At 40.5% G+C, this 27,132-nt stretch overlaps 1 protein-coding gene across 1 annotated transcript in view; it reads left to right on the plus strand.

Annotated features, from left to right (window-relative positions):
• The first annotated feature begins 875 nt into the window (after positions 1-875).
• The window catches only part of CA8 (carbonic anhydrase 8), a 49,179-nt gene continuing 22,922 nt past the window's right edge, over positions 876-27,132 (plus strand). Inside the window, exons 1-5 of the mRNA XM_063393528.1 lie at positions 876-1,097; positions 1,368-1,559; positions 5,220-5,344; positions 23,580-23,675; positions 26,096-26,158. Coding sequence (XP_063249598.1) covers positions 1,019-1,097; positions 1,368-1,559; positions 5,220-5,344; positions 23,580-23,675; positions 26,096-26,158 — 555 coding nt within the window. The 5' untranslated portion in view covers positions 876-1,018. The remainder of the gene's footprint in view (positions 1,098-1,367; positions 1,560-5,219; positions 5,345-23,579; positions 23,676-26,095; positions 26,159-27,132) is intronic.

A 27,132-nucleotide genomic window follows, 5' to 3' on the forward strand; every position in this document is an offset into this window, starting at 1 on the left:
GTGTTCAGATTAATAGCTTCATGGATGGAGACTCCCCAACCTCCTGGGGCCACCTGTGCCAGGGTTTAGTCATTCTCACAGTAAAACTTTTTTCCTAATGTTGAAAAAACCCTCCCATGTTTCAGTTTGTGCCCATGACCACTGGTCTTGTTACTGGACCCCACTGAAAAGAGCCTGGCTCCACCCTCTTTGCATCTTCCCTTCGGGTATTTGTACACATCTGTGAGGTCCCATTGACCCTGCTCTTCTCCAGGCTGAACAGTCCCAGCTCTCTCAGCCTTTCCTCATAGGAGAGATGTTCCAGCACCTGAACCACGGTCATGACCATTTGTTGGATTCCCCCCAGTATGTTCATGTCTCTCTGTTCTGGCAGCCCAGATCTGAACCCAGCACCCCGGGTGTGCCCTCACCAGTGCTGAGCAGAGGGGCAGCATCACCTCCTTCGACTTGTTGGAATCGCTTTGCCTAATGCAGCCCAAGGTACCGTTCACCTTCTTTGGGGCAAGAGCACACTGCTGGCTCATGTCTGGTCCCACCAGGACCCACAGCGGGTGGGACCCGATGTCAAACTGCGTTCCAGTCGGGCAGTCCCCCACCTGTCCCGGCGCCTGGGCTGCTCCTCCCCAGTGGCCGGGCTTTGCCCTTCGCCGCGTTGAAGTTGCTCTCCCCGGGTGTCCCCGGGTGCACGGAGCGCCTGTGCCCAGCTGGAGGGGCAGCGGGAGCAGTGGAGACACCCACCCACTCGCCGGGCTGGGGGAGCAGCCGCGGAGGACGGCGAGGAACACGCCGGGAGGATCAGGGGAGCAGCGTCCCGCCGGGCACGCCCGCTGCCACCTCATCTCCCGCTCGCTGGGACAGCCACCGGCTCCCGGCGCTGCCGGCGGCCGCCCCCGGCCGGGGGCGGAGGGCGGAGGGCGGGGGGAGGTCCGGGCGCGGAGCCGAGCGCCGCCAGCCCGCCTCGCCCCGCACTCGCTCGCACTCGGCGCACCCCGCCCGGCCGCTCCCGGGGCGCCCGCCCATGGCTGACAGGAGCCTGATCGAGGGCGCCGAGCCCCTGCCGCGCCGGGAGGAGGCTCCGGAGTGGGGCTACGAGGAAGGTGAGGAGCCGCCGGCGACAGCGCCGGGAGAAACTTTGTCCGCGGCCGGGGTAGGAGGAGGCGGTGTGGGAATTTCGGTGGCGGAGCGCAGCGGGGTCCGCTCCCGGCCGTTCCGCAGCGGGCGGCGGGGCCATCCCCGCCGGAGGGAGGGCAGCGCCGCGGAGCCGCGGGGTCCGGCCGAGCAGCCCCTTCCCGGGCCGGGGCAGCGGGCGGGCAGCGCCTGTCTGACCCGCGGGGGTCCCCCGTAACCCCTTTTCCCTTGTGCCTCAGGAGTGGAGTGGGGGCTGATTTTCCCCGATGCTAACGGGGAGTACCAGTCGCCCATTAACCTGAACTCAAGAGAAGCTAAATACGACCCCTCGCTGCTGGAAGTGCGTTTGTCACCGAACTACGTGGTGTGTCGTGACTGTGAAGTGATCAACGACGGGCATTCCATTCAGATTGCCCTGAAGTCAAAATCAGGTATGCTGAAACCTGGCCTTGATTTTCCCGGCTAAAGCTTGTGTTGCCTGAAGACTCCCTGTACCTAGGTCCTGGAGTGTAGGGAAAAGCAGCCTTTCCCAGCAGCGAGCAGTTGTGCCCATTCAGCGTGGACTATGCCCGATGCGAGTGTTGACTTTGGTAGGAAGAGGAGCAAGTGTTGCAATGGGAGTTGCAGATTTCGATGCCAGACGGGATGGTCAGTGAGATTGCTTCGAAGCATGTCCAGAATTTCCCCTTGTGGTGGTGGTATCCGATTCACGGGCATTAACAGCTGTCTGCACTCTTCAGCAGCACAGACTATTGCTAAGACAGTGTAGTGCAAACTGTTCTGTACAGCTGGCAAGATTCGTTAATGGTTCAAAGACCATGTAACTTAAAAGTGCTTTTTCCCATTAATTTGAGTGGGTTCTGAATACTAAGTACAGACTTGGACAGCTTAAGATAGATACACCAGTTATACATGCTCACAGTATTGATGAGGACCAAGTAGAAGGCAGTCCTCATTTCTTAAAGGGTGACATTTTTGGTGTCACTCATCAAGTATGATTTAGAAGCAAATAATAAAAGAAACAATTCCAAGTGAAGTTGCAACATCTTATCCAGACTTTTCATCTGGGTAAACTATTCCATATGAAGGAGGCAAGGAGGAAAGAAGTCCATTTTGTTTTCCAGCACTAGAGTAGTTCTTACCATGTGTTTGGAAGAGCCACCATGCTATTCCAACCAGTCTTAGCTAGTAATAGCCCCTTGGGGGCATTTAAACGTCTGAAAATTGTCAAACCATGAGACATTCCAACTTTTGTTTCCTTCTGAGAACTCTGTAGTACTGGGAACTACAGCTGTGCTAAGCGAGGAAGTCAGTTCAGTTTTACACAGTTTTTTAAAAAGGAAGAGTTTGTTATTTGAATAATGATGCTTTCCTTTATAATTTCCTTTCTATGATAATTTCCATGTATTTTTGGAGTACAGAACGTTTCTTTCCACAGAATTTTGCAGATTTGCAATAAAATAGAAATGTTGTACTTCCTGTCAGTTTTTACTGCCTTCATCAGAAGCAGAGCTCTTTTCCCAAGGGATGAGGTTCTCCCAGCAGGATCAGGAATTCTTGAGTTCTCCTGTGGAGGAAGTGAGAGTGACCACGAGTGACCTCATCATTTGCATGCCAAAATGCAACTCCTTCCATCCTACCTTTCCCAAGGGCAGTTTGTAACTTAGTAGTGATAATTAATAAGACGGGATCAAAACACCTAAAACCATAAAGAGAATTAGAAAAAAGGAAAGACTTCTTTTATACTTGAATACAATGTGATGCCAGGCAGATGGGTCTTGAATTATAAGAAAGTGTGAAATAGAGAAAAAGTTTTTGACTGAAGTATGGAATTATGATTTAGGAAATCTTGGTTTAGTTTCAGCTTTTCCTTAGATTTAATGTTATGTAATTTCCCATTTTCCATTTGTAAACCAGGAATAATTTGGGAGGGAGAAGACGACCTTTATTAAACCTTCCAAGAGGAGAAAAGAGTTAATAAGCTGAGTTTGAACCTTGCCTAGTATTCTGGCCATTTTTCAGGGATTGCAGAAACTCCTGCAGTTTCTTTTCCTCACAGGGGATTTCTGATGACAAATCCATTTAGCCAGATTATTTTGTTGGGAACTATTGAGCACTGAATTCTTTTGAAACTCTGTCCAATTAATGTGCAAGAGATCCTCATCTACTGTAATGTTAAGAGTCAAAGAAAAAGTTCTTTATGGAAAAAAGTAAACTGATTAAGATACACATTAAAAATAAATTTGTCGTTACTGGTGAATGTTTTTATCCTTTAATTCAAGACATGCAGTCCATATTGAATTCTCAGTTCCTTCTCATTATTTAAATGCAAACATTTTCACAGCTGCTTTCATTTTGATGGTGGAATATGTGTTGTGCATTAGGTGGAAGAACCATGACCAACTATGAAATAGTTTTATCATGGGATCAGTGTCCTAACTGAAGCCTTGGAATTAAATTCTTTGAAGCTCCTGGAGGTTCAGAACTACATCATATAGAGAACATTTGTTCTAGTTACAGTTTTTCTCAGAGCAATGTTTTAGAACAGAGAAAAGGCTCAATTTTCCTAATTGAGTTGATTATTATTATTTTGTCCTAACTGAGCACTAATTTGATATCATGAGTCTTCTTATTTGTCTGGATTTCTTAAATGCTTCAGTTGGTTGTTTCCCTGAGTGTTCACCAGATTTGTAGATTTTCCCTCTAGGGGATATAGGTATAGACAGAATATAGATAAAACAAGGTTAAGAAGCAAATTGGAATCTACAACTACATTTAGGACATTTCATTTTAGAAACTCTAATGGCTGTTAGATTAGGTGTTAAGAATTATTAAAGGAGGATTAATTGGAATATCTGACTTTTTTTTTCCTCAAGTGTAAGTGCTTATGAAAACCATAATTTATCTGTTTTCTTTCAGGTTTTTTACATATCTTTGATTTTGTGTTTGTACAGTTGTAATATGATTCAATAGCAAACATACGTTTTAATATTACACTACCTCTTGTGCTCCAAACTCAGTTTGTGTGTCAAAATAGCTATATATTATGGAACTAATTCCCTAAGGCTATATTTCATGCAGTTAAATAATCCTTATCAATTATCAGAGATTGTAAAACATTAATCTCAAGTCTATGAAATGTAAGCTAGAACTTAATGGACTCTGGGGAAGACTGTGAATGCCCTTAAATAAAACAGCCCTGCTTAGAAGCCAATATTCAATGATTTTAGTGGGAAGTTACCTCCAGCTTGTGGTGTAATATTTGATCTAAAGCAGATTCAGAAATCCCTGGGTGAAATGTTTTCTTTGATTAATTCCATAGAAGATTTGGCCTCACAATTGCTTGCTTTTACTGCTTCTGGTGGAAGTCTCTATTAATGCAAAAGTACTGAGCAACTATATACATTTTTTTTGCGTGTGTTGTGATTGTGGACAGATGCTTTTAAGAAATTCCAGACGTTTAAAAAACTGAAGTAAGGAAAACCCATGGGTGCCTAGAAGCTGTTTCTAAGTAAATGAAGTGTGCTGTTTGTGCTCCAGTGTGTAGGTTTGATTACATTTCAGTATGGAAGCATTCAGTATCTCAGAAGCCTGACAGGTGGTATGTGACTGAACACCTTTACCTAGCAAAATATTTGCAATCAAAAGTTTTCTATCCATTTCTGTGACCCATAGTAAATATAGGTGATGGAGATTAAACATTTGGACAACTTGGAGGTAACTTCCCAGTTCAATTCAGAACCCCTGCCATCTGTTTAGAGCACACAGTTAATGTCTTGATAAGACAAATAAACGTTCCCTCTTCTGACTGGTAAAGGTGCAGTGCTCTTTTTTGGTGTTCTGCACCATAAAACAAAGAGTTCAGTATGACAGCAGTTTTACTGTTTTTCATAACTGCCTCAATTCATGTTCTGTACCTGCAAAGTTCTCCAGAAATAAAGGCGACAAGTCTGTCAACTTAACTCTTTTCCTCTCTGGTACCACTAATAATATAGAAGATTGCCACAAATTCCTTGCTGTATTTGGAGAATACATTCAGTGGATTGTCTGCTTTGAAAGGCAAGTTTTTTACCACTTATCTTCTTTCCCAGTGTTAATAGGGGGGCCATTACCTCGGGGACACGAGTTTGAACTGCATGATGTCCGATTTCACTGGGGGAGAGAAAACCAGCGGGGTTCTGAGCACACAGTTAATTTTAAGGCCTTTCCCATGGAGGTAAGAGTGCACTGCATTGGATAACACCCGTGAAATCAAAAGATTTTATTTCCTAGCCTGAATTCTTGGTAGCCCTAAAGCGACTTCCTTTTAGCTCTGCATGCTTTACATTTCAACCACAAAGCTATCTTCCTGAGGTGTGCTTTAGTGCAGGTAAATTAGGATATGCATCTGAAATAGAATGCCTCCAGCACTCATCACACTGTATGATTAATTGGTCGTAAAGTTAACTTGCAGAATTATTAACTTCTTTCTTATTAGTGTTCTAACAAGATCTGCCATTTTAACACTTCCTATGTCACCTTGACTAATAGTTACAGATGGGGAGAACTAGCCACTGGAAATATTTCCATGGTGAGTAATAACAATTTAGGTCAATTTGGAGTAAGTATAGAGCAATTTGTTCATGAAACAGCTTTACATACTGGAAAATTGAAGATTATGTGATAGTACTCTATATGTTCTGCAAGATCTGAAAAAAGTACACAGTTTTGAAATAAAAGGAAAGTGATAATGCAGTCTTAAAAAATTCAGCTCTTCCTGGGGTTCGTTTTATAGGCAACACAAAGTGCTTTGTCCTATTTCTCCTGCTCTCCAGCAGCAGTTTGTCATACTACTTCACTTCCCAGTGTCCCATTGCTTATAGCTATCAGGGAATGGCTTGGAGTATTCCTTAGCCCCTGGCTTGGAAGACTACTTTTCACAGATGCCAACCCTGATGTTTGGTGACTTCAGCTTTGCATCTTTTATTTCATTCATTGTGCACTATTTGTTTTAAAGAAACTCAAGATTTTTCGGAGCTCTTTAAGTTATTTTGGCCTCATTTATCTGCCATTATCCCTTGTGAGTCTGAAACGGTTTCTTTTTTTCCCTGTGCTCAGTGCTGGGAAATTTGTTGTTGTGTTCATGAGTGCCTGACTACTAGAATAGAACTGTCTTATGGAGAAGAATATAAAAATATTAAAGACTATTAAAGCAACTACTGCAGAAATAAGTGTGAAAATCTTGTGGACTTAAAACATCCAGCTAATTCCTAGGGTTTTCAAATACTTTCTATAAGAGTTGTGGGTCAGCTTTTGGTCTCTGCTATTTGCTGTTTTGCACTGGTCTATCGCAACCCCTCATATATAAACTTACTCATATGGAGTTTTCAGGTTGAATTGAGTCAGATCATAGAATCATTTAGGTTGGAGAAGACCTTTATGATAACAAATCCAGTAATAAACCTAATACTGGCAAAGTCCTCCCCTAAACCATGTCCCTAAGTGCCACATCTATGTGTAGATCCCCTCTGCAGGTTGATTCCAAGCACGTCCTGGAAATGCAGAATTGCTTGAATTGGTAAGACTCATCAACCAAAGAGAAAACAAGGGAATGACTTCTGCATCCTGGTTACCTGGCATAATATATACAATATGATTTATGTGGGCAGTAAGACCTTCAGGATACTGCCGTGTTCCCCTGAGGCAGGAAATAGCCAATTCATTATAAAATAGCTCTGCTTAGTGCTTTTCTGCAAGGCTGATCCAGTATGTGATGATTGAGAAATATTCATATGAACTGTGCTGAGAACTTACTTGGAAATCTATCAGGGTTTCCTGACTCTTTGTTTATTAAAGATCACTTGCAAGCAGTCTTGGTGGTACGTGGGAACAGTCTACTGATAATCTGCAGAAAACCTAGAATTATCTACACCAGATCAGTCCAGAGAAAAGCATGGTTGATCCAGAGATACAAAACAACAAGCTTAATGAGTCATGAAGGGATTTCATTCTTCACCTACTTTAAAAGCTGTACAGCAGCTGCACAAACAGAATTCTGGCACAGTTGAAGAACATCACCTGGAGGTGATCAAGCCAGTGTTTTTCTATTTCCTGCATCTAAGCAGCTTTCAACTAAACTCTTAACTTCCAAGAAATAATTACTGATGCTAAAATTCTCTAGCAGAAAAACCTGACCCATAATACACTTTAAGTACAGTGTGAGTGTTACATTTTGTAAACAGATAAATTCTTATGGCAGAAAATGGCCAATTCGTCATCTTCGTCCCCAGGTTGCAAGAAAATGCAGAGCAATTTTTTTTTAAAGATAAACTGCGTTTCCTTCTGCTATGTGCACAAAGGGCTGTTATATTAATTCCCTCTCAAATTGTCCAAATCAAATATTATAGTTGAGCAATAATAAGACGGGTGCTTGTGGCCACTGTAAATGTTTATGTAGCACACCTGAGACTTCAGAATGAAAGACTTGCTTCTTCCATTCCACGCATAGCCTTGTCTTTTTTTTTCTTTTTTTTAACAATAGCTTTGATCAATGGACCAAGAAATCTTATTTTCTTAGCTTTTGACATTGGCATTGGTTTATACAGTTGTTGGAAATCATCATATTCTGAATGTATATTTGCCTTGATCTCTACTGGGTTTCACAGATAGACAGAATATCCTGACTTGGAAAGGGCCCACATGGATCATCCAGTCCAATTCTTAAGTAAATGGCCCATATGAGGATTGATCCCACAATCTTGGTGTTATAAGTACCGTGCTCTAATCAGCTGGCCTAAGTTTGTTGGTTACTGAACACAAACAACAATTGATGCCTATTGCCTACAATTTTGGCTACAGCCAAGCAATCTGGTGTAGTTAATGCTTTCGTACAAAATAAGCAAGCAGTTGTTCGTGCATCAATGCATGCCTAGAAATATGTTGAGCAACAAGTGCATAAGTTTGGGTCTTTGTCAAGTGAAACAAATATAGTTGGTCATCTTTCTCAGGAATCAGAAATTATTTCCATGGCAAGTGACAGGGATTATCTTGTCTTTTGAGAGGAAAACAAGGAGATAAGCAGTGATATGAAAATGGAAGTGCTTGGTTTAAGTGGGTACATTACCAACACAACAGGCTGGCCTAGATTACACACTCTACTACTCTATTCTAAAACCTGAGCAGTTCTACAAAAATCGGCTTTTAGTTTCATGAGAGCCAAGATGACTATCTGAGACTAATTATTGACTGGAGCAGCAGTCTGGGTTTTTTAGGGCTGAAGGCTATGCAGTTTTATTTTATTACACTGGAAAAAATAGTTGTGAAACAGCTTCAGATTTTCGTTTAATGACCTATGTAAATGATTTTGAAAAAGTGTAATTTTTCACTCTTGCAAAAGATTGGAAGGCAAATATTCTATTATTTCCTTAGTCTCTTTATCTTTGGTACCGTAATTTCTATAAAAGAAGTTAGGCAGTATCTTGTATCAGTTGGGTAATATCCCATATTTCTTGGTGCATATTTCTTATTACACAGCCAGGGCTTTTGCATGTGGTTAGGATATGTAGGTTTATGGTGAAGTTGGTTAGATTACAAAGCTTGTGTAACCTCTGGAATAGCTTCTTCAGCTAATACATATTGTCCAAAAATGTTCATGTGGCTTGGAGGCTGTCTTTTTTTATTTTTATTCTTATATGAGGTTCAGCAAAGATGCGTTTTCCACCTTCCTTGACTGAAGAAATCAGAATGTAGACAGTGATATGCCAGTGTTTTCATTTTCACAGAAAAATCTGGGTTTGCAATAGGTTGGGAAAGCACAGCAAAACAAAAACATTTATCAAAAGTAAATACCGTAACACCTCTTCTTAAACCAAGGAAAAGCAGAGGGATGTATATATCAGTACTTCTCTCTTTTTTTCATGAAAACAAGATCATGAAGACAGCTCTTGCCCTTTGGCCAGGAACTGGAAGGAAACATTTATGCACCTTTCTCTAGAAATCCTTCTCACCAACTACTTCTACTGCATGTAAAAGTGTGCTATTTCCCTTTTGGCCAAAGTTGCCTTGGCCATGACATCTGCTAAATGTTTAGTAATGGTCTTAACACTGAGGCTATTTCTTGCCAGCAAATGGAACAGGATACCAAATATCTGTGCCTTACAGTACAAATTTCCACAAAGCAGTGAAATCCACTTTTACACATGTGATTTACCTGAAGCTGATTTAGGTGTAAGAAAAAGAGAAGCTGTTTGGCATCTTTACACCTCTCCTGGATGCCAAGAGTATGGTTTGGAGAAGGAGGAAAAGCAAATGAACTAATGAAACTGACTCTTCCTCTTACCTCTGATGTATAACAGGGAGATAGAAGAGGACAGGAGTTCCAAATTGCTGCTATTTATTTTTGTTAAGGAAGTGAAATGGGAGCAGCTAAAAAAGAGTTCCCATTGTATCTGATCTCTGTATAAGCACAGCACATTATAGTGCCAGGCTGAATGAACTTACAGTCAAAAAAGAAATTAAATCCAGCAGGAGGAAGTAAATCACATGATAAATCACATGATAACATCAGTACAGGTTTATGGGAAAAAATATTTTCACTACTTTTGAAATGAAGGGAAACAGGGAAAAATATAAGGGGACTCTAAAGTTGTCTCTTCCTCTTAGTTGGTCAAATGGTGGTGTGACCAGAGGCACTAACTGACCATAAAGGCACAGTTGTTTCCAGGCCACTGCTGTGAAATAAAACTCTATCAGGGAAAATAAAAAGGTTCCTTTCACTACTTGCAATACTACCAGGAGGATAATTCTCTGTAAACCATCCTCTTTAAAATGTAGGATTACATTAGCTGCAAACCTTGTGAAAGCTCTCAGTAGAAGTGGGTTGGCAGAAAATAATTAAAAAAATGTTTCCAAGATGTGCAGGATGATTAAAAACTATTATTGTCTGTCCTACATTTTTTGAGTAGAACAGAAGAAAATATAGTTGCTGGATGGACCAAAATCAGTTCTGGATGGGAATAAAAACTGTCCCTTTCTGTTACATAACAAAAAGCAGATGAATTAATTCTGTAGACTCTTTCAGAGTAACTGAAATACCTGCTGCAGAGAACGTAACATAGTGCAAAACACACATCCTACCCTTGATTTGATTTAAATCATGTTTTCCTTTATTAACAAGAAATGGTGCCTAAAGTACTCCTCTAACAGAGTTAAAGCTTTAGGGCTTCAGGTTAGGCTGTTAACATTACACTTACCTACTAAAGCCTTTACAGTCTTTGGTGTGGGGTTTTCTCTGTGCCCAGCTCTGAAATGAGATATCTGCACACAGTGCATCCCCTTTCTGGCATTTCTGGAGAGAAAGTATCATTCCTTCAACACAGAAGTTTATTTTTTGCCAACTTTTAATATTTTTTCCGAGGCTATTTAACTTTGCTGTCTCTTTTAATCATTTTCCTATTACCTTATCTGGACTAAAAATTAAACCAGAGTATTTGTAATTGTAATAGAAGGCCTGGGAAACAGTGTGCTTGCCAGCATGTCTCTCCCTCTATATTCAGAGACTTACAAGCTGCAGAAGGACTGGGTAGATGTGAATGGAAGCAGAATTCAAACCACAATGACAGTAGTTTCTTTATTAGGACTATGATCCAAGTAATAAATTCTGAAAGATAGTCCAATCCTGTTGCCTTAGTTGGTTGTATTGATTGCCTGCTTGTGAAAAAAATAATTAATTCCACTCATATTGGCAGCACAAGACCTTTGAATGAGGGATATCTACGAATTTAACAGGAGGCGAAAGGAACAGATTCCAGAAGAGTTTATGTAGCGTCATGCTGAGGTCTGGAACTCTGCTCAGACACTGTCCAAGTTTTCTGGTGGAACACTAACTTGTTACTAATAGTCTTGGACAATCTTCTAAATTTTGGAATTATTGCAGGTGAACACTTAGCTGTGATTAAACACAGTGTGCCTTACAAGGAAATGATGACATTTGTGTAATAGCCATATCCTTGTCAGATTATGAATAAGACTAGTAATTATTTAAAGTGGATATTTTCATTGGACAATGTCTAATTTTTGAGAACAGAATTGTGGAAAAATACAGGAAAATCATGCCAACATTCAAACAGATGTTTTCAGTTTTGTTCTTTAAATCTCAGTGATCTCTACAAAAGCAATTTTTTACGTGTTGTATAGATGCCATTTAGGAACGTAACAATAATACTTAGATTTACACAGCACTCTGTGGGCAAAATTGGTCTTAGCACCAATTCCAGGACTGTCAGTGAATCATGTTATGTGAGATCCTAGTCCAAATTGTGTTGGTGTTTAAGTATTTTTCTGCATTTTTCTGTGTATAATATACTCTGCAATCCCCTAAATGATATGCCATCTATTTGGATTTTTTGTGGTGGGACAAAGCTGTCAAGTCTTTGTCTCCTCCCAATATACAGGAAAACATGAAACCAGCAACAAGAGAAAGAAAAAAATACCATCATTGTAAAAGCACACATGATCAACTTATGACTCCTGAGATTGCTAATGCTTTAAGTTCTTTCAGTGTTATGTTTTTATTGTTGTTGAGGGTTAATTTGACCTAAGTAGGCACATGCAATCTCTGTGATATACTTTGTTTTTTGGTAATTTGCCAATATGAGCTTCAATTGGCCCTTGTTTTGCTCACTCACATACAGCTTTTATTTTTCAGGAGTGTAGCTATGTGCTTTCTATTGTGAATTCCTGAAAGCAGGTGCAAAAATGGGCTGATGTACTTGCACAAACCTGCTTTTATCTTGTCCAACACCTGAAAAAAATTAAGTTAAGCCCTGTGGAAAAAGGTATACATTTCTAGAGGTGGCACAAAGGATTTCCTTTCTGTGCAAAATCTACAATATATTTATTGGGTTGTGGAAGATGTATGAGGTGCCAGAAACCAGGTCAAAGAGGTGTTAACAGTGTGTACTGTAGCCTTTTTATCTTTTTGTCTGTTTTTAAAGTAATTTCAGTTTCGTGTGGAGAAGCTTTGTGGCCCATATGCACCTAAACCCCTTTTGAGGTGGTGGTTGCAATCTTCTGTGGTTAGTAACTTCTGACAGGATGGAGAATTTCAGTATTCATTGAAGAAATAAATAGTTCAAACTAAAAATGACTGAGTAGAATAGGACAGACTAACAGGAAAAATTTTGCAAGAGGAGAAAATTTGTGTGAAGGAAATGAGAATGAGAAGAAAATGAGGAGCAACTGAAGAGAGGAGCTCTGGGCTCTCTGTTCCACCTAATCTCAGTCTGTTGGTTTAGTACTGCCAAAGCTGCAGGCAGTCTTTGTGATTTGCCTTTGTGTAGTAGAGGTTTTACATCAAATTTTCTTGCAGCTCTGCTGCATAAGGTAAGATGCTCAGTGGCAGGCTGTTTGGTGGCACTGCATCCTTGTGGAGGCAGGCGTGTAACCTTGGACAGAAGAGCTCTTAGCATACCCTGCCTGTGGTAGCAACAGTATATCCTCTAACAATTTTTAAAAAGGTGGGATCCTTTTCCATTCCTTGAGCAGATTTACAGCTTTGCCTCCTCCTTACTCTACTTTCTTACACAGCTGTCTTGCTGACAGTGCTTGTATTCATGGATATAGAGGTTGCTATCAGACAACTCTTATAGAAAACTCTGTTCCCAACTCTAACAGAATGGCTGCTTATGTAACTGCTGTGGGAGAAGACCTTCTGTAGTCTCTTAGCAGATGGGACTTCTGAAGAGGATTTAGACCTAGTTTGGAGCTCAACAAGACTGCTGCTCAAGTCTTTGCCATTTTTCTTGGCCGTGTGCCCTTGCTGTGATTTGCTTCAGTTGTACATATTTTTCTAATTTCTGCCATGATCCTTGCTGGCACTCTGGACGTATTTTTCTTTGGTTTCCTGCTGCCTTGGTTTTCCTGTTTGGTTTTCTGTGGCACTTTGCCCCAACCATTAGGCCTAACTGTTTTTCTATCTAAAAGTTATCACTTGTTGAAGAGAGGGAAAGGAGATTCCTTATTTTGTTGTTTTCCATGCTGCATGCTTGAGTCAGGAACAGTTCCAAGACTGGCCCCAATGCATAAGTAAATACTGTAAAAACAGAAGTAATAGCTTTCTGATGCTAGCCCCAAATTTTTTGTTTTGTGCACTCATAGCCCTCAAGAGGTAAACGATGAAACTTGTATATCATGTAAGATCTGAAAACCTTAGGAGGCTTCCACAAGTATTTGCTGTTATGCCTGAGTGCATCGCAAGCACAAACAATATAATCCTTAAAACATCAGTGCAAGGGAGATGAGTTCTGCTATTGCCAAGGAACTGGTAGAAAACAAGTTCAAAGGGATTAAATTGTTTGGCCATGGTCACACTTGATGCCTTTTGTAGAAGTGGTGGAGAACTGACTCACCATTCCTAGATGCTCAAATTCTAGTAAGAGTTTCAGACACCGTAGTGTTGGAATACCTATCTTAGGTTGTAAATCCTGTTTCAGTAATTTAACCACAGGACTATCTGATGCCCTAGTCCATAGGCACACTGTTGTCAATGAGATACTGGTCATTCCTGAATTTTTGCTGGCCCAGCTTTAAGCCACGTAATGAACTGAACTGGGGGACAGCTGAAGTTTAGCAGAATTTGTGGAGCTCATGGAACTAGGAGAAGAGGAGAAAAGTATAGCACACTATTATGCAATCTGAAAACTTGAAATTCAAGAGAAAACTGTTGGAGAAGCATAACAAAGTTTATTATCTTAAAGGAAGCTTAGCCAACATTACAGGAAAACAAAAACCTGACTGAGTTTCCTAGAGGAGTGTATTATGGAAGAACAACTGCTTGCTGGATTACGGTCAAGATTATGACCTAAGAAGATAATAGGCAGCTGCAGATTCTCATATCTTAAGACAGACCATTACATTTGAAACACAGAGGACTGTGGGATACAAATCAGTTATTAACAAGACTTGGCTAATTAATGGGGAAGGAGTGTTTTCTATTCTGCCTTCATGAGAGAATCTACCAGTGAAAATTAAATTGGTGATTTAAAACCTTCTACATACAAACAGTCTGGTTTTAAATCCAAGACAAGAGATTGCAGGCAACAGTTTGGAACTGGACATGCTTTTATTAAATGCTTTGTCATATAAATAACACTTCCAGAATTAAATGCTTAACCTATAGCTCTTTGTGTTTTCTGTCTTCCTGATGATATTTTTAGTCTGTAATATCATCAACTATCCATCAAGGTCCAGTCTTTTTTCCAAGCTTCACCCTATCTAAATGTGGAGCTGTAAAAGCACATGCAGATGTGCACATACACCCTCTCGAGCTGGCAAGAACCCAGAGGGAAGGTAGGCTGGAGAATCTTGCAGTAAAACCCTGGCTTTTTCCTTCCTGGCTTTCATATTTCAAAGGCAGGAGAAAGAAAGGCTGGAGAGTATATTTGTTTCTGTTAGCACAGGTAAAGGCAGACCCAGGGCACTTTAGCCTACATGTTTGCTGGGGCCAAACATGGTAGGGAACAATAAGCTGCTCTGTGGTGTGCCTTGCTTCGCACACTGAGCACAAACTTGGCACAGTGAAGAGCCTGACCTATGAATCTGACAGTAATAACTGTGTGGCTGTTTAGTTTCTTACTATTAGGTTGATACTGAAAGTTGGCAGCATAGAGACAGGGACATTTTGCCCTTTTCACTCCTTTTCTTAGCCTTTATACTTACATTACAGTTTAAAAATAGTAATTTTGATTAATTCCTGTTTTCTTTTAATCTCCTGTGTGTGCCAGTAGATGTAGGCTGTGCTTGTGATTTCAAATGTGAAGAAAAAATAAATACACACAGATGACAAATAACGTATCCTCAGTTTCCCCTACACCCTGTGAGGGTTTGGCAGTGATTTTCCTAAGAAACAGGCAAGCTAATGTTACATGTCAGTGGTTCCTGTGGGCAAACAAGGAGATAGGTAAAAATGTCTGTGTTACAGTTGCATTAACCATGAAGATTCCTTTTTTTAAAAACTTTTTTAGACCTTTTGGCTTCTTTTCCCAGAACAGAAAGAAGAGTGATGGTTGGATTTTTATGGATTTTTAATGGTTCCCATTACTTTTCTTTTTAGCTTACTGTTTGTAGCTGTTGTATTTTGAGTTTTTCCATGTACATCAGTACTTCCTGCCGTTAATTTCATTTTTCAAATGGACCAATAGTTCTTTGTGTAAAATGAAATAAGGATGCTGCATGTGATTAGACTTTTCAAAGGGAACAGAGATTCCTGTTTAATATTAGATGTTGCAATGTTTTTATTATTCTGTTATGTAGATACTTCAGTGAGTTTGCCAAAAGAAACTGCAATAGCGTTTCCTGAGATGCTGCAAATAATTTAGTAGTCCCACAATTTGTTACCTTTTGAGTGGGACATTTGAAGGTATGCCACACAATTGCTCAGACTACTGCTTTCACTAGGCTGGCTTGTTTGGAAAGAGAATAGATTTTGAAAGGTGTCTTTGCAGTCCTTCCTTTTATGATTGAACAAAAATGACTTTTTTTTTACGGCTGTTCTTCTTTCTTTCAAAGATGTTCATGGAGAGGAGAGCACCAGTCAGCAAAGGTTCTGGACAACCCTGGTGTCCCAGTCAAGCATATGCTCAGTTCGTTTTAGCTGTGAATTCAGCTTTTGACCTGAAACATGTAGTATCTCACGCTGTGATTGTGAAGTTGTTTGAACAGTATCTCCAGGATGCCTTGTGCTCTGCTCCATCTTGATTTAAGTGCACCTAATTTCTCTGATCTTAGATTACAGACTTCTTTGTTCAGGGAATGTCATCTTGTTCTGAACATACTTGGAGCCTGGCAATTAAGGCACAGACTAGATCTGCTCGATCTTTAACACTTCCAATAAATTGTAACAAGCAGAAGTTCAGCAGAAACTGTGCTATCTCTTCTACATTATATTAATCAGGAGATTTTTAATGCTGTGTTGTCATCTGTGTTCATTGGCACTGCTTTTGGTTGTGTCTTAGTAGTGAACTTAGTGGTGCTTTCAAAGATAGGCAGAGTTCTCTTTATGTAATTTTTTTCATTACAATGATCTAGGTATGAAATTTTAAAGAGGATTTAAATTATACTGAAATTTGGTGGCATTTTGGCACCTATCCACTATGGAAGCATTGAAAAATTCAAGTCTGGAAGCATAAACCAAATGCACTAATTTATAACGTAATGACATTCTCGTCCTCATTTTGCCCAGAGTTCATGATCTAGTAATTTGCTTCTATTTGCATTTGCATTTTCAAAGGAAGCATGTTTACGTTGACTGAACTATAATGTTTAACCATGAAGACTTTGTTACTTTATGGGTGCTTGTTTCTTTGTTGTGTCATGAAGTATGTACACATATTCTTGCTTCTCCTAAGATATTTTCAAACGGTCTCCATATCAATTCCATTAACTTTATTTTCCTAAACCTCTCCTTCAGGCTGTTAATAACTAACTTTCTGGGTTCTTAATGACTTTTCTGGAAGCTGTGTGCCCTGGTCATATCCTTGGTTTGGTCCCCTTGTGAGGATTTGGAACTTAATTACTGTATATTACGGTCACTGCCAACAGCTTAGTCAATTGCTTCCTGAAACAATTCAGTGCCAAGTCAAGTATCAACTCATAAATTTCTTCTGCACATGTAAAATAGCAAGACAAAATTTTTCCACATTTTGTCCTCCTGAGATGTTGCTTACGCAATATTTGTACTGTTGAAATTACACATCATTATTGTACAACTAGACTGTGTTGCCTTCCATTATTACTAGCTGAAATCCTCAGCTTCATTCATCCCTCTCAATCCAGGAAAAAACCTTCCTGCTGGTCCTAGTTAAGTAGTCAGAGTTTGCCATTTTTACTGTTCCATGCTCCACCTTTATGGCATGTTGTGAATGAAACTGGAGTATACTGATCCCTGGCAAACTTGGGTGAGACCAGGAGAACAGTTGTTATCTCTATAATAGTTAGCAGGGGAATTCTAAAGCTGCTTTATTTTACCTTAGAGATGTAGAATTATCCCTGAGATGGTGTTTATAGAATCAAAAGAGTGTTTCAGCTACAGTCTCTCTCAGCAGTGACAAGAAATATCACAAACTCCAGCCTGCTCAGAATTTCCAGACTGACATGTTTTAGGGGCCCCTCTGATTAAGACATCATGATGCAGCTTTCCCCTATTAGTATTTCAGTATACAGCCTGTATGCATTGAAATAAGAGATGGGAAGATATGAGAGCAAAACCAAATCTTTCATCCTTGAGAGATTTGTTGAGAGGTGCATTCTATCCTGTAATATTATTAGACTAAGCAGACTTTCCTGGAGCTTGTAACAGCTGGTTGCACAGCTAACAAGGAATAGCTGTATATCCTAGTTCTGTGCAAGGAACAAAGGTTGCTAGAAGATTAATTTACACATGATGCAGCGTGCACTGAAGAAAGAAGCTTTTGTAATAATTAGCTTCTCAATCAGGAGTGTAGAGAGTGGAAAAAATGCAATGGTTGATTGTGCCAGCTGCACAGTTTCAAGCAGGCCCACTGATGATTGTGTCCAATCAGATATTCCAATCGATCTAAAGAGGAATTATTTAAAAACTGTGGTCTTCTACTGTGCATAGAGCACAAACAGGAGCCTGTTAAACAGAAGGATCCCCCGTGTCACAAGCTCTTGCAATATGGGTTATGGTTGCCAATTAAGTTGAGGCAGGACCTACACCAGGCTGGGCAGGTGTTTCTTGTTGCCTCTTGCTGCCTGAGCTGCCAATGGTTTTGTCAGGCCCCTATGGAGCCTGATTCTGGTGCCAGGGGGTTTGGGAGGGTTTTTGCTGTTGGCACGTTTCCCTTTGACTCCTATGGAGCGTGAGCTTGGTGCTCTGTTCCAAACTGCCTGACATAGCCAGTGGAAACACAGCACATTGAACAGCAAGTTAGAGTTCCAGTCATTTAGCACTAAGTATTCATAAAGAGAGGAGTTATAGCCTATGAGCTACTTTTATGGTAGCAGGACTTTCCAGACTGTGCAGGTTCATAGCAAATTTTCAACATTAGGATCATACAAGAAGAGTGCAGAAATGTTGGAGCAGAGTCCTTCTTTTCCCCTTACCATTAATCAGATACATCATAACAGATGATGAGCCATGATTTATTTCAGGATGTATTTTCCCTTAAGGAATTAGCCTGTGTCATGCTTGGTCTGATGTTTGGGTGACACATGCACACCAGCAGGTCACAGTAAGGGACAGAGCTAGCAGCAACTTTCCTGGCATTTTAAGAGTTGGGCAAGCTTAGCTGAAAGTAAGCTTAGGTGAGACATGGTCATTCAAACAAGTGGATGACTGAGGAGGTTTGAGAAAGAGGCATCATTCCAGGGTGGTTCATGAGATGCTGATTTGGCAGTCACAGGGAATTCATGCCTGGGCTGCTGAACAGAGAATCCTGAGGAGTGCAAAAGAACAAGAAGCAAGGCACACAGGTTGCAACAGAAGAGATTCTGATTAGGTAGAAGGAGAAATAAATTATGGGGGAGGTCAAGCTTGGAACAGGTTATCTAGAGAGGTTGTGAGACCTCCATCATTGGAGATACGCAAAACTTAGTTGGACTAGGATCTTAACAACCTGATCTGACTTTGAATTAGTAGCTAACTTTGATTGTGATGCTGCTGTGAAAGAGTTGAAATTCAGAGGTGACTTCCAACATAAATTATCCTGTCATTATATACCTTATGTGTGAGCTGGGAATAAAGTAAGGTCATCAACAGAGCTTAAAAGATCATTTTTGCTCTCAGTGCTCTTTAGACTCTGCAGATTTCCACAAAGCAGTCAGTGCCCCAGACAGGGGAAAAATGTACATTTTTGAAACTGTGTTTTTTATTGAGAGACATTGGCTTCCAGAAGTGATGAATGTGATAGGTCATCTACAAGTGACTCTGATTCCTGCCAGAATCTATCATCCCAGGACTCAAATTTTGTGTAAAAATCTACCATCAGGCCTTTTCATATTGACATAGAAGGTATCTCTGTGGTATTTCTCTGGATTTAAGGGATAGGGTTTTCATTTGATAAATGTTTATTGATTTTAAAGCCAGAATCTCAGGTCTTTACTCAGTTAAGAAAAAGTCTTGTTTTGAGAGAGGCCCCCTGTCTGTCAGCTTTTCCTAAATAAGGATTGGGTTCAGTAGCCTTTTGGTTGAGAGAAGACTGGATGAAAATTGAGAAGTTTCTCAGAATTTGTTCCATACAGAATAATTCTTCCAGGAGGTTTACTCTGCTACCTGGAATGGTTTCTTAATCTTCACCCTGTAGGAGAGTCTCTCCAGTGGTTCACAGAGCAAATCAATTTTATCAGCAATTTGTCATTTGCCTTCATGAGTTTTCAGTTTATCTGATTTTAAAGAAGTCTCTGCTACAATTCTTTGATTTGCAGCTTAAAAGGCCCAAAATTATGGTTTTTTTTCAAGAGAAAAGTGGATTTTTTGAGTGCTAAGGATTTTTCTGATAGCTTTCTGTTGATTTTCTAAAAATATACTGTCTGGCACATCAGGCCAGCCACCGATACTCAGTAACAGCACAGCTGACTCCTTTTGGCTGTGTAGAACCATCATAACTACCAAGTATCAAAACATTACCTGACAAGGTGAGCAGAGCCTGTCCTGCCACGCTGACCTGTGCAGCTGCTTTGTACTCTGAATGAAAACCACACAATGGGAAGCTGCTAAGGCACTGCAGCTGATTGTTTAAAAAGCCCCATGGTCATGTTCCTATCACCCCTTGTGAGTGAGCACTTTTCAGACAGCTGTCTTTAATGAATGTAAAAATGAAGATTACTAAAATACTGAACATTAATACCCTCTGTGATTATTCCCGGTTGAGAGATACAGAGGCATGGATGTGATGTTGTCCATGTGCATGGGCATTATATCATATTGACAGTTTCAAGATTTGTGAAAGCACTGTGTTCTTTCCTCTGTGCGCATCTGATTCCCATAAATACTAACAAGAGTTATAGGCCATTTTTTTTGTGGTCTGTACTCTCCAGAGTTCAGATTTTGTAATGTTTGTAGACTTGTTGCCATATTTTTTTGAAAACTGTTGTCTGATGTTTATATCTGATGTTACATTACAAATAAAAAGGAACACACAAAAAGTCAGAACAGCTCCAGAGAGCAACAAATATGCAGGATAAAACATGATTTAAAAAACCCACGCACTTGACTACAAACGCACTTGACTACAAACACTTACTACTTCCTTGCTACCTCACTTTCTGAATGACTTTTTCATGTACTTACCCAGCCCTGATTTGAGCTACCTTTTTTCCTGCTTTGTAGAAGAAATAATTTGACTTCATTTATTTAAGTGCATAACCAAATGTGTTTAATTATTTGAGTGTGCATGCATGGTCTTACAGAGTTAAAACTAACGATATGTTGGCCTGCTGGTAGGAAGTGTCACGGTATTAATTATTATTTTCCATTAGGTTGCCTTTCTAATTTCAGTTTGTAAAATGCTAATGGTAGAACATTTTCTGTGAACAGCTAATCCTGAGTATCACCTTGAGTCAGGACACGGGAACGTAACAAATACACTGCAGTGCATCATCCAGTGTGCTGCTGTTAGCAGTACCAATAAGAGATGCTATGCAGAAAGAGCATATGAGCCTGACCACTTTTTTGTTGTACTCCCCAGTCATCTACTGTCATGGGGCTAGGAGTGCTTTCTTTATCTGTTTTCTTTAGTGTTTATGACAGCAAGTTTGCAACCTGCTCTGTAAAAAATACATCACTAATCCAGTGTAATTATGGCCATCTTTAACAGCAGTATCTTAAACTCAGATCAGAAGTTCATTCTACTTTGGGCGTTAGCAACCCATTACAAAATGATGGATCTTTTTCCGAGGACCCTGCTATGAAATTTAAACAAAGTCGAGCACACCCTCAAAGTTACAGAAACCTTTAGACTAGAAAGTGCTGATTGCCATTTTGCGGTATCTTTAGTGATGATTAGTAACCCTGAATCTAGTCTAGGGGTGTCAACATTACCTTTACATATATATGTACTAATAGTACTATGCACAGCCTAGTTCTGGAGCTCTTAAAATTTTATAGCATTACACAGAGGTTTTGGTGTTGTTTTTCGAGGTGTCATGGCCTTATCAGAGGGAAATCTGAGAAGGATTTTTCGAGGTGTCATGGCCTTATCAGAGGGAAACCTGTGCCCTGATGAACCTGCTGCCTAAGACAGGACAATTTGTTTCTGGATAAACCGTGGTCATTGCTTGAACAATTCGAAGTGCTTGTTCATTTTCCTCTTTCCGGGGTTCAGCATTTTCCTTTGGGATCTCTTTGGAGAGTGCTGTTGTCAGCATGCAGGCAGATGTCAGACTAGGCGCCACCTCCGAGGCGATGCCAGGGGCGGAATGCCGCAGCGGCTTTAGCCGGGGCCCGCCTGCCGACACAGGCCGGGCCAGGTCCCGGGGCCTTTGGGGACCGTCCTGGGCGCTGTTCCAGCCACCAAGGGACGGGCTTGCTTTGGCATGTCCAGCCGAGAGAATCCTGGTGCCTCGCAGCGCTCTCCTCACAGCTGGGGACGCTGCCATCCCCACTGCAGTCCCCACAGCCTTTTCCTCTCGCCTCTCCCTCCCAAGATCAGGATTTGGCGGGACTCCGTGATCCCCCTCTAGCGGGAGCTGCTGCCAGCGCCGGGCTCGTCCCGGGGAAAGCGCCGCGCTTCGGCTTTGTCTTAGCCGTGGTTGTGGTTCCGTGTCTGCCGGGAGCCCCGGAGACTGAAATCGCATCGTTTGATCCTCTGGCTTTAAAATGCAAATGTGTAACAAAGCTTTTTGTACGTGATAAAATGCACACAACCAAGTAAATCCACGGGCTTAGTTCTAACAGGGAGCATTTGTATTGTAGAAGTTTTGTATCGATGGGCAAGCAGATTATTTATATTAATGTTCTCATGTAAAAATTATCGTATTTTCTACGAATTTTTATTTTTTGGCTGCAGCAATGCCTTTGATCAAAATGAATATAATTATTTGTGTGATAATGTGGAATTTATTCAATTTACAATGTGTTCACTTAAAAGTTTGTATTTACATTTGGAATAACAGTCATCAAGAGGAGTGTCTAAAATTCGTATTGGAAATAAATAAGTGGAGAGTGACTGCTTGAAGAACTGGTATTCTGAAATGCTGAGATGCCTGAATGGACCCCTGTTGTGTAAGGGGCAATAAGCATTTCACGGAGGCTGTTTCTGTGCAGAAATAAAAAACAAAATTGGAAGATACACTGTTTTAAAAACTAATTTTGCTGAAGGTTGAAATGATGTTAGCTATAAAAATGGCATTTTAACTTCCTGGACATATGACTATGAACAAAAATTGTAAAATCATGAACAAAACATTGATCATGATTTTACAATGGAAATTAAAATCTAAGAGTTGGCAGGTAAACTTCAAAGCAGCTGTGCTTAGGATGTTGAAGCTCTACAGTGTTATCAGACCTAGGCACAGAGATTACATTTATTTCTGGCAAAACTCATGTTCAAAATGCATGCATATTACCTTTCAATAGTTTCCTTCCTTCCTTTCCTTCCTTCCCTTCCTTCCCTTCCTTCCTTCCCTTCCTTCCCTTCCTTCCCTCCCTCCCCAAATGTCACTCTGTTTTCCAGCACTTTTCTCTTGCCCCTCAACTCCCTTCCTCTCCCTCCCTTCCCTTCTTTCCTCCCTTTCCAACTTCTTGCTACTCTGTCTTCCAGCACTTTTCTCAAACACCACTTCCCAGATTACGCTGTGCCACTTCACCACAGACTTTGTGTTTACTGCCAGTGTCTACTGCCTCCCATGTATTCGGCTCCTTTGCTCTTTAGGATCCCTTTCTTTCAGCATTACCCCTAAGGTGGTCCTCAGGCCACTTTTCTCTGCTTTCTCTGTGTTTAACCTTTTCTGAAATCACTTCTGCTCTTACTACTGACATTTGAATGATTTGTCTTGGGAGGTGGTGTGAGACAAGTGGCATTATGATAGCCCAGTCAGTCAGTCTAATGTGTGTTTGGACAGCCTGTGTCCATAATAATTCTCCTGCCTTGGGACAGAGCTGGCAGGCTGAGAGGCAATGTTGGTGGATTTCATTAGCTGACATTATTTCAGTATTCAGATTGAGGGAGTTGTTAAATCATCATTACTATAGTCATTCACACCTTTGATGTGGATTTTTGGTAACTGGCTGTACTTCACTTTATCTGCAACTTTACCTGTTGTTTTTCTTGGTGTTCCTGATATTTACAATAGTAAATCCACTTATCCCTGCATGCACAGCCATGAGCACGCACATATGTGTCGTTGTGCATGCACACACACAGCGTGCTGAGGCTTTGTTAATTGATGTTAATTACTGGTGTTTTTAATTACAAAACATATTTCTCTATTGCTCTATTTGCACTGCTTTGTTTTAGCTTCATCTAATGCACTGGAACTCCACACTCTACAGCAGCATTGATGAGGCAGTAGGGAAGAAGCACGGCATAGCTATTATTGCTTTGTTTGTGCAGGTAAGTTTCCTGTGTTACCCTTGTTACCATGCACTGTCGTTTGTCTGAGGATAATGAGGTTCTCTCCATGTTATTTAATTTTTAATGATTTCATAAAAGAAAACAATGTATGACTGCTGGTATTCTGTTTGAAAGATATTTTTCAGTCATGTCTTCTATATGTGTGCTAAGCAATCAATTCTTGTTTAAACAGGATATTGGAAATATGTTAGTTAAAGAAGGGATAACACATAGGCATCTTTCTGTGACTCTGGCTGTAGGTAGACATCCAATCTTCATTCCTCTGAAGGCAGAATGAGGGCTGTCAGGAGGGACAAGTGCTTCACTATCTCTGTGATGTATTTCTCTTAATTCCTGTCTGGGTCTGCTGTTTGGAGGTTGAGGAAATAGACAGAGGAGAGGAGGAAATAGAGAAGAGGAGGAAAGATTTAAAAAAACCCCCTACAAACCCATTGGCACTCCTGAAAACTGGTAGTTGAATTGTGCTGTCCTGACCACAGGGACAAGAGGATGTCTTCACACAGGATAAATGCGAGGTGGAGTCATTGCTTCTTCAGAGACTGAGATTGTTAACAAGACTTGCCAGAGACCCTCAGAAAAGCCTGCAGTGAGGAGGCTTAAAGCTTCCTGGGGAAAGGTGTAATGAAATCTGGGAAGTTAGCACTGTAATCTAATTGCTGTTGAAGGTTTTTTGAGGTCTGCACCCTATAAAGATTTTCAGTTTTAGTCCTCAAACACCAGATTCTCATCTTCCTCACGAGAAATGGCAAACTGTTTTATTTAAATGGATTTGGAGGAAGAGGTTCAGAGTTCATGCTTAGATCAAATGGATTTTCTTTCCCAGTGATATTATTAATTTTTCGTATTTCATAACGAGTTTATGAGTGCCTTTGAGCTTTACCTCTGAATTTAAAGGTACATTGGTTACTGCCTCAACACTCATATAGAACTGCTAAAAATGGAAGTTAGAAAGTCTTCAGCTTTGTGTCCTAGAGGGCTGAGTGATAATTGCTTATGTAAGTCACCTTCTCATTCCAGCAGAGGTAACCTTCGAGTCAGTTAGAAAGTTATATATAAGTTCTTAAATAAATTTGAAACTTCAGTGATTTTCCATTTCTGGTCTCTCACCTACATCAGTATTCTTAAGAATTCCAAAAAATCTTTTTCATTAGCCAAGAAAGTCATGATATGATTACAATCGACCAAGAAAAAATATTTAAGCTTTTTATTAAAGGAAGAGGGAGAAGAAATTTGGTGACCATTTTTTTCTTGGTAAAGGCATGGAAAAATAATTTTGTATCACAATTCTCATACATTAAAATACATTATTTTAAGGTCAGTGAAAATATATTCACTGATTTAAGTGACAGCCCTTGGGTATTATTAATTTAGAAACAGCATCTTTGACTTCAGTATCTTTTATGCACTTTGAAGGTTCAAAATTGAAATTCCATTCTGAAACAAAAGAAAATGCTCCTAAATTCCTAGAAATAACAAAGTACCTTTTGTTGACATTCAGTTGTTTCCTTCTAGTGGCTACTGTGTCATTCTATTCCAGGAGAAACAAAAAGCAAACAAATTTTTCAGGGTCTAGCTCTCCCATTCTCACTCATGCTGGCTTATTTCCTCACCTCGTATTTGTACATGTTGGCAAAGAAATGAAGTGGAAGGCCATTCTGCCTCCTCTGATTTTGTTCTGAAGGTAAAACTGGGATCCTGGAATGGGTGATTTGAGTCAGAAGCAGCTGAGTTTAGTGTGCAGAGTGAGCAATGTCCATGTAAAATTAGAATCACTTACCTCAGTGTGTTTCTTTGGAGCCTCACAGGCGTTTAGCAGCGGCAGCGCTGCAGCCTGCTGGGAGCCCGGCTTTCACTGGCATGGTCCCAGAGATGCTGTGAGGGAGGGAATCTGCTGCTCTGTGCTCTGCAGACAGGAAAAAACTCCCCCGAGCTTCAGAGATACCTTGGGCCAGATTTGCAATGCTGTGGGAACAAATTCAAAAAGTGTCTGTTCTGCTTGTTCACTCTGTTCCCTTCTGTGTACTTTTCTGATGAAAACCAGTAAGGACAAACTGTATCCTTGGCATTTAGATGCCACAATACTGCACCATTTTGACTCCACATAGAATAGGTATTGCAAAACAGGGCTAATCAAAGACTACCAGACTTAATTATGACTCTTGTTCTGTGACTTTCTGTGTCTGCTTTAAGTTATTTAAGCCCAGTTTACTTTTGGCTGGTGGTTTTATAATGATTTAATTTTTTTGAGTTGTCATGTATCAGTGTATTTGATTAACACAAGGCTGTGTAGATAGACTAAAAACAGCTATAGTACTTACTGTTCTGGTTGACCTGTGTTTTGCCTCACAGCTGCTGAAATACCAAGATACTGAAACTCACCTTTGCTTGCTGTATTTCAGATAGGAAAAGAGCATGTGGGCCTAAAGGCTGTAACTGAGATCCTTCAGGACATCCAGTACAAGGTAAGGCATTGTCTGGAGCAATGCCTCCTTTCATGACCCGAGAGAGAGTGAGCAAAGGGTCTGTATGGAGCCAAGAGAAAGGTTTCAGATGTGTCTGTAGTAAAGCCACATGTGAAAGCTATCATTTTGTGGCCAGCATGAAAACCTCAGCATTTTATTCAGATAATATTATTCAGCTAATATATATATTTTTTGTGCTTCTTTCTTTTTCTGGTGGCCAGAAAGTTTGATCTGTACCAATAACTGCTTGCAAGTCCTACCTTTTCAGCGATTTTCATGGAGTCAGTGTGAGTGAAAGCAGTGCAACATTCTTAGTGAACACCAGCAGCCATGTGTGCAAACCTACCTGGTTTTAATTTGTAGAGGAAAAGAACAGATCAGCTAAGCACCCATATTAATTTGCTGAGAAACCAGCAAAAACGCAATGCTGACTTGTCAAGTGGATAATGTGTGGGGATCCTGAAGGACAGATAGTAATCCTGGCAGGACTGAGGAGATTTGAATGCTGTCCAAAATGTTGACACTATCTTAAATGACCTTGGGCAAGTTACTTCCATCATCTTTGCTTCATGATGTGTAACATAGAAATAATCATACATACCTCTGCTTTTAAAAGCATTTTGAGATGTATTGATGACAATTTTTTATTAGTCTGAAGAGATTGCCATTCACTTCAGCAGATGCTGAAGTGCAGAAAAAACAGAAAGGAATCAAAAACTTTTAGTCAAATATGGTAAATGGCAGTCATGATGTTTAATATTATAAACTCTTTATTTATGAACATGTCAGAGAAAACAATAGGGAGCTCTAATTTCATTATTGAGACAACAGCCAAGCAGAGGAAGGTCTTAAAAGGCCTCACCATTGTGTGACTGTGTTATAATGGTGACTTTCAAAGGGTCAGCATCAAGCACACTTTGGCATACATAACATTTTCATGTATTAAATATATGGAATCAGCATTATTTTATGTC

This window comes from Prinia subflava, chromosome 1, assembly GCF_021018805.1.
Source record: "Prinia subflava isolate CZ2003 ecotype Zambia chromosome 1, Cam_Psub_1.2, whole genome shotgun sequence".
Lineage (NCBI taxonomy): Eukaryota > Metazoa > Chordata > Aves > Passeriformes > Cisticolidae > Prinia > Prinia subflava.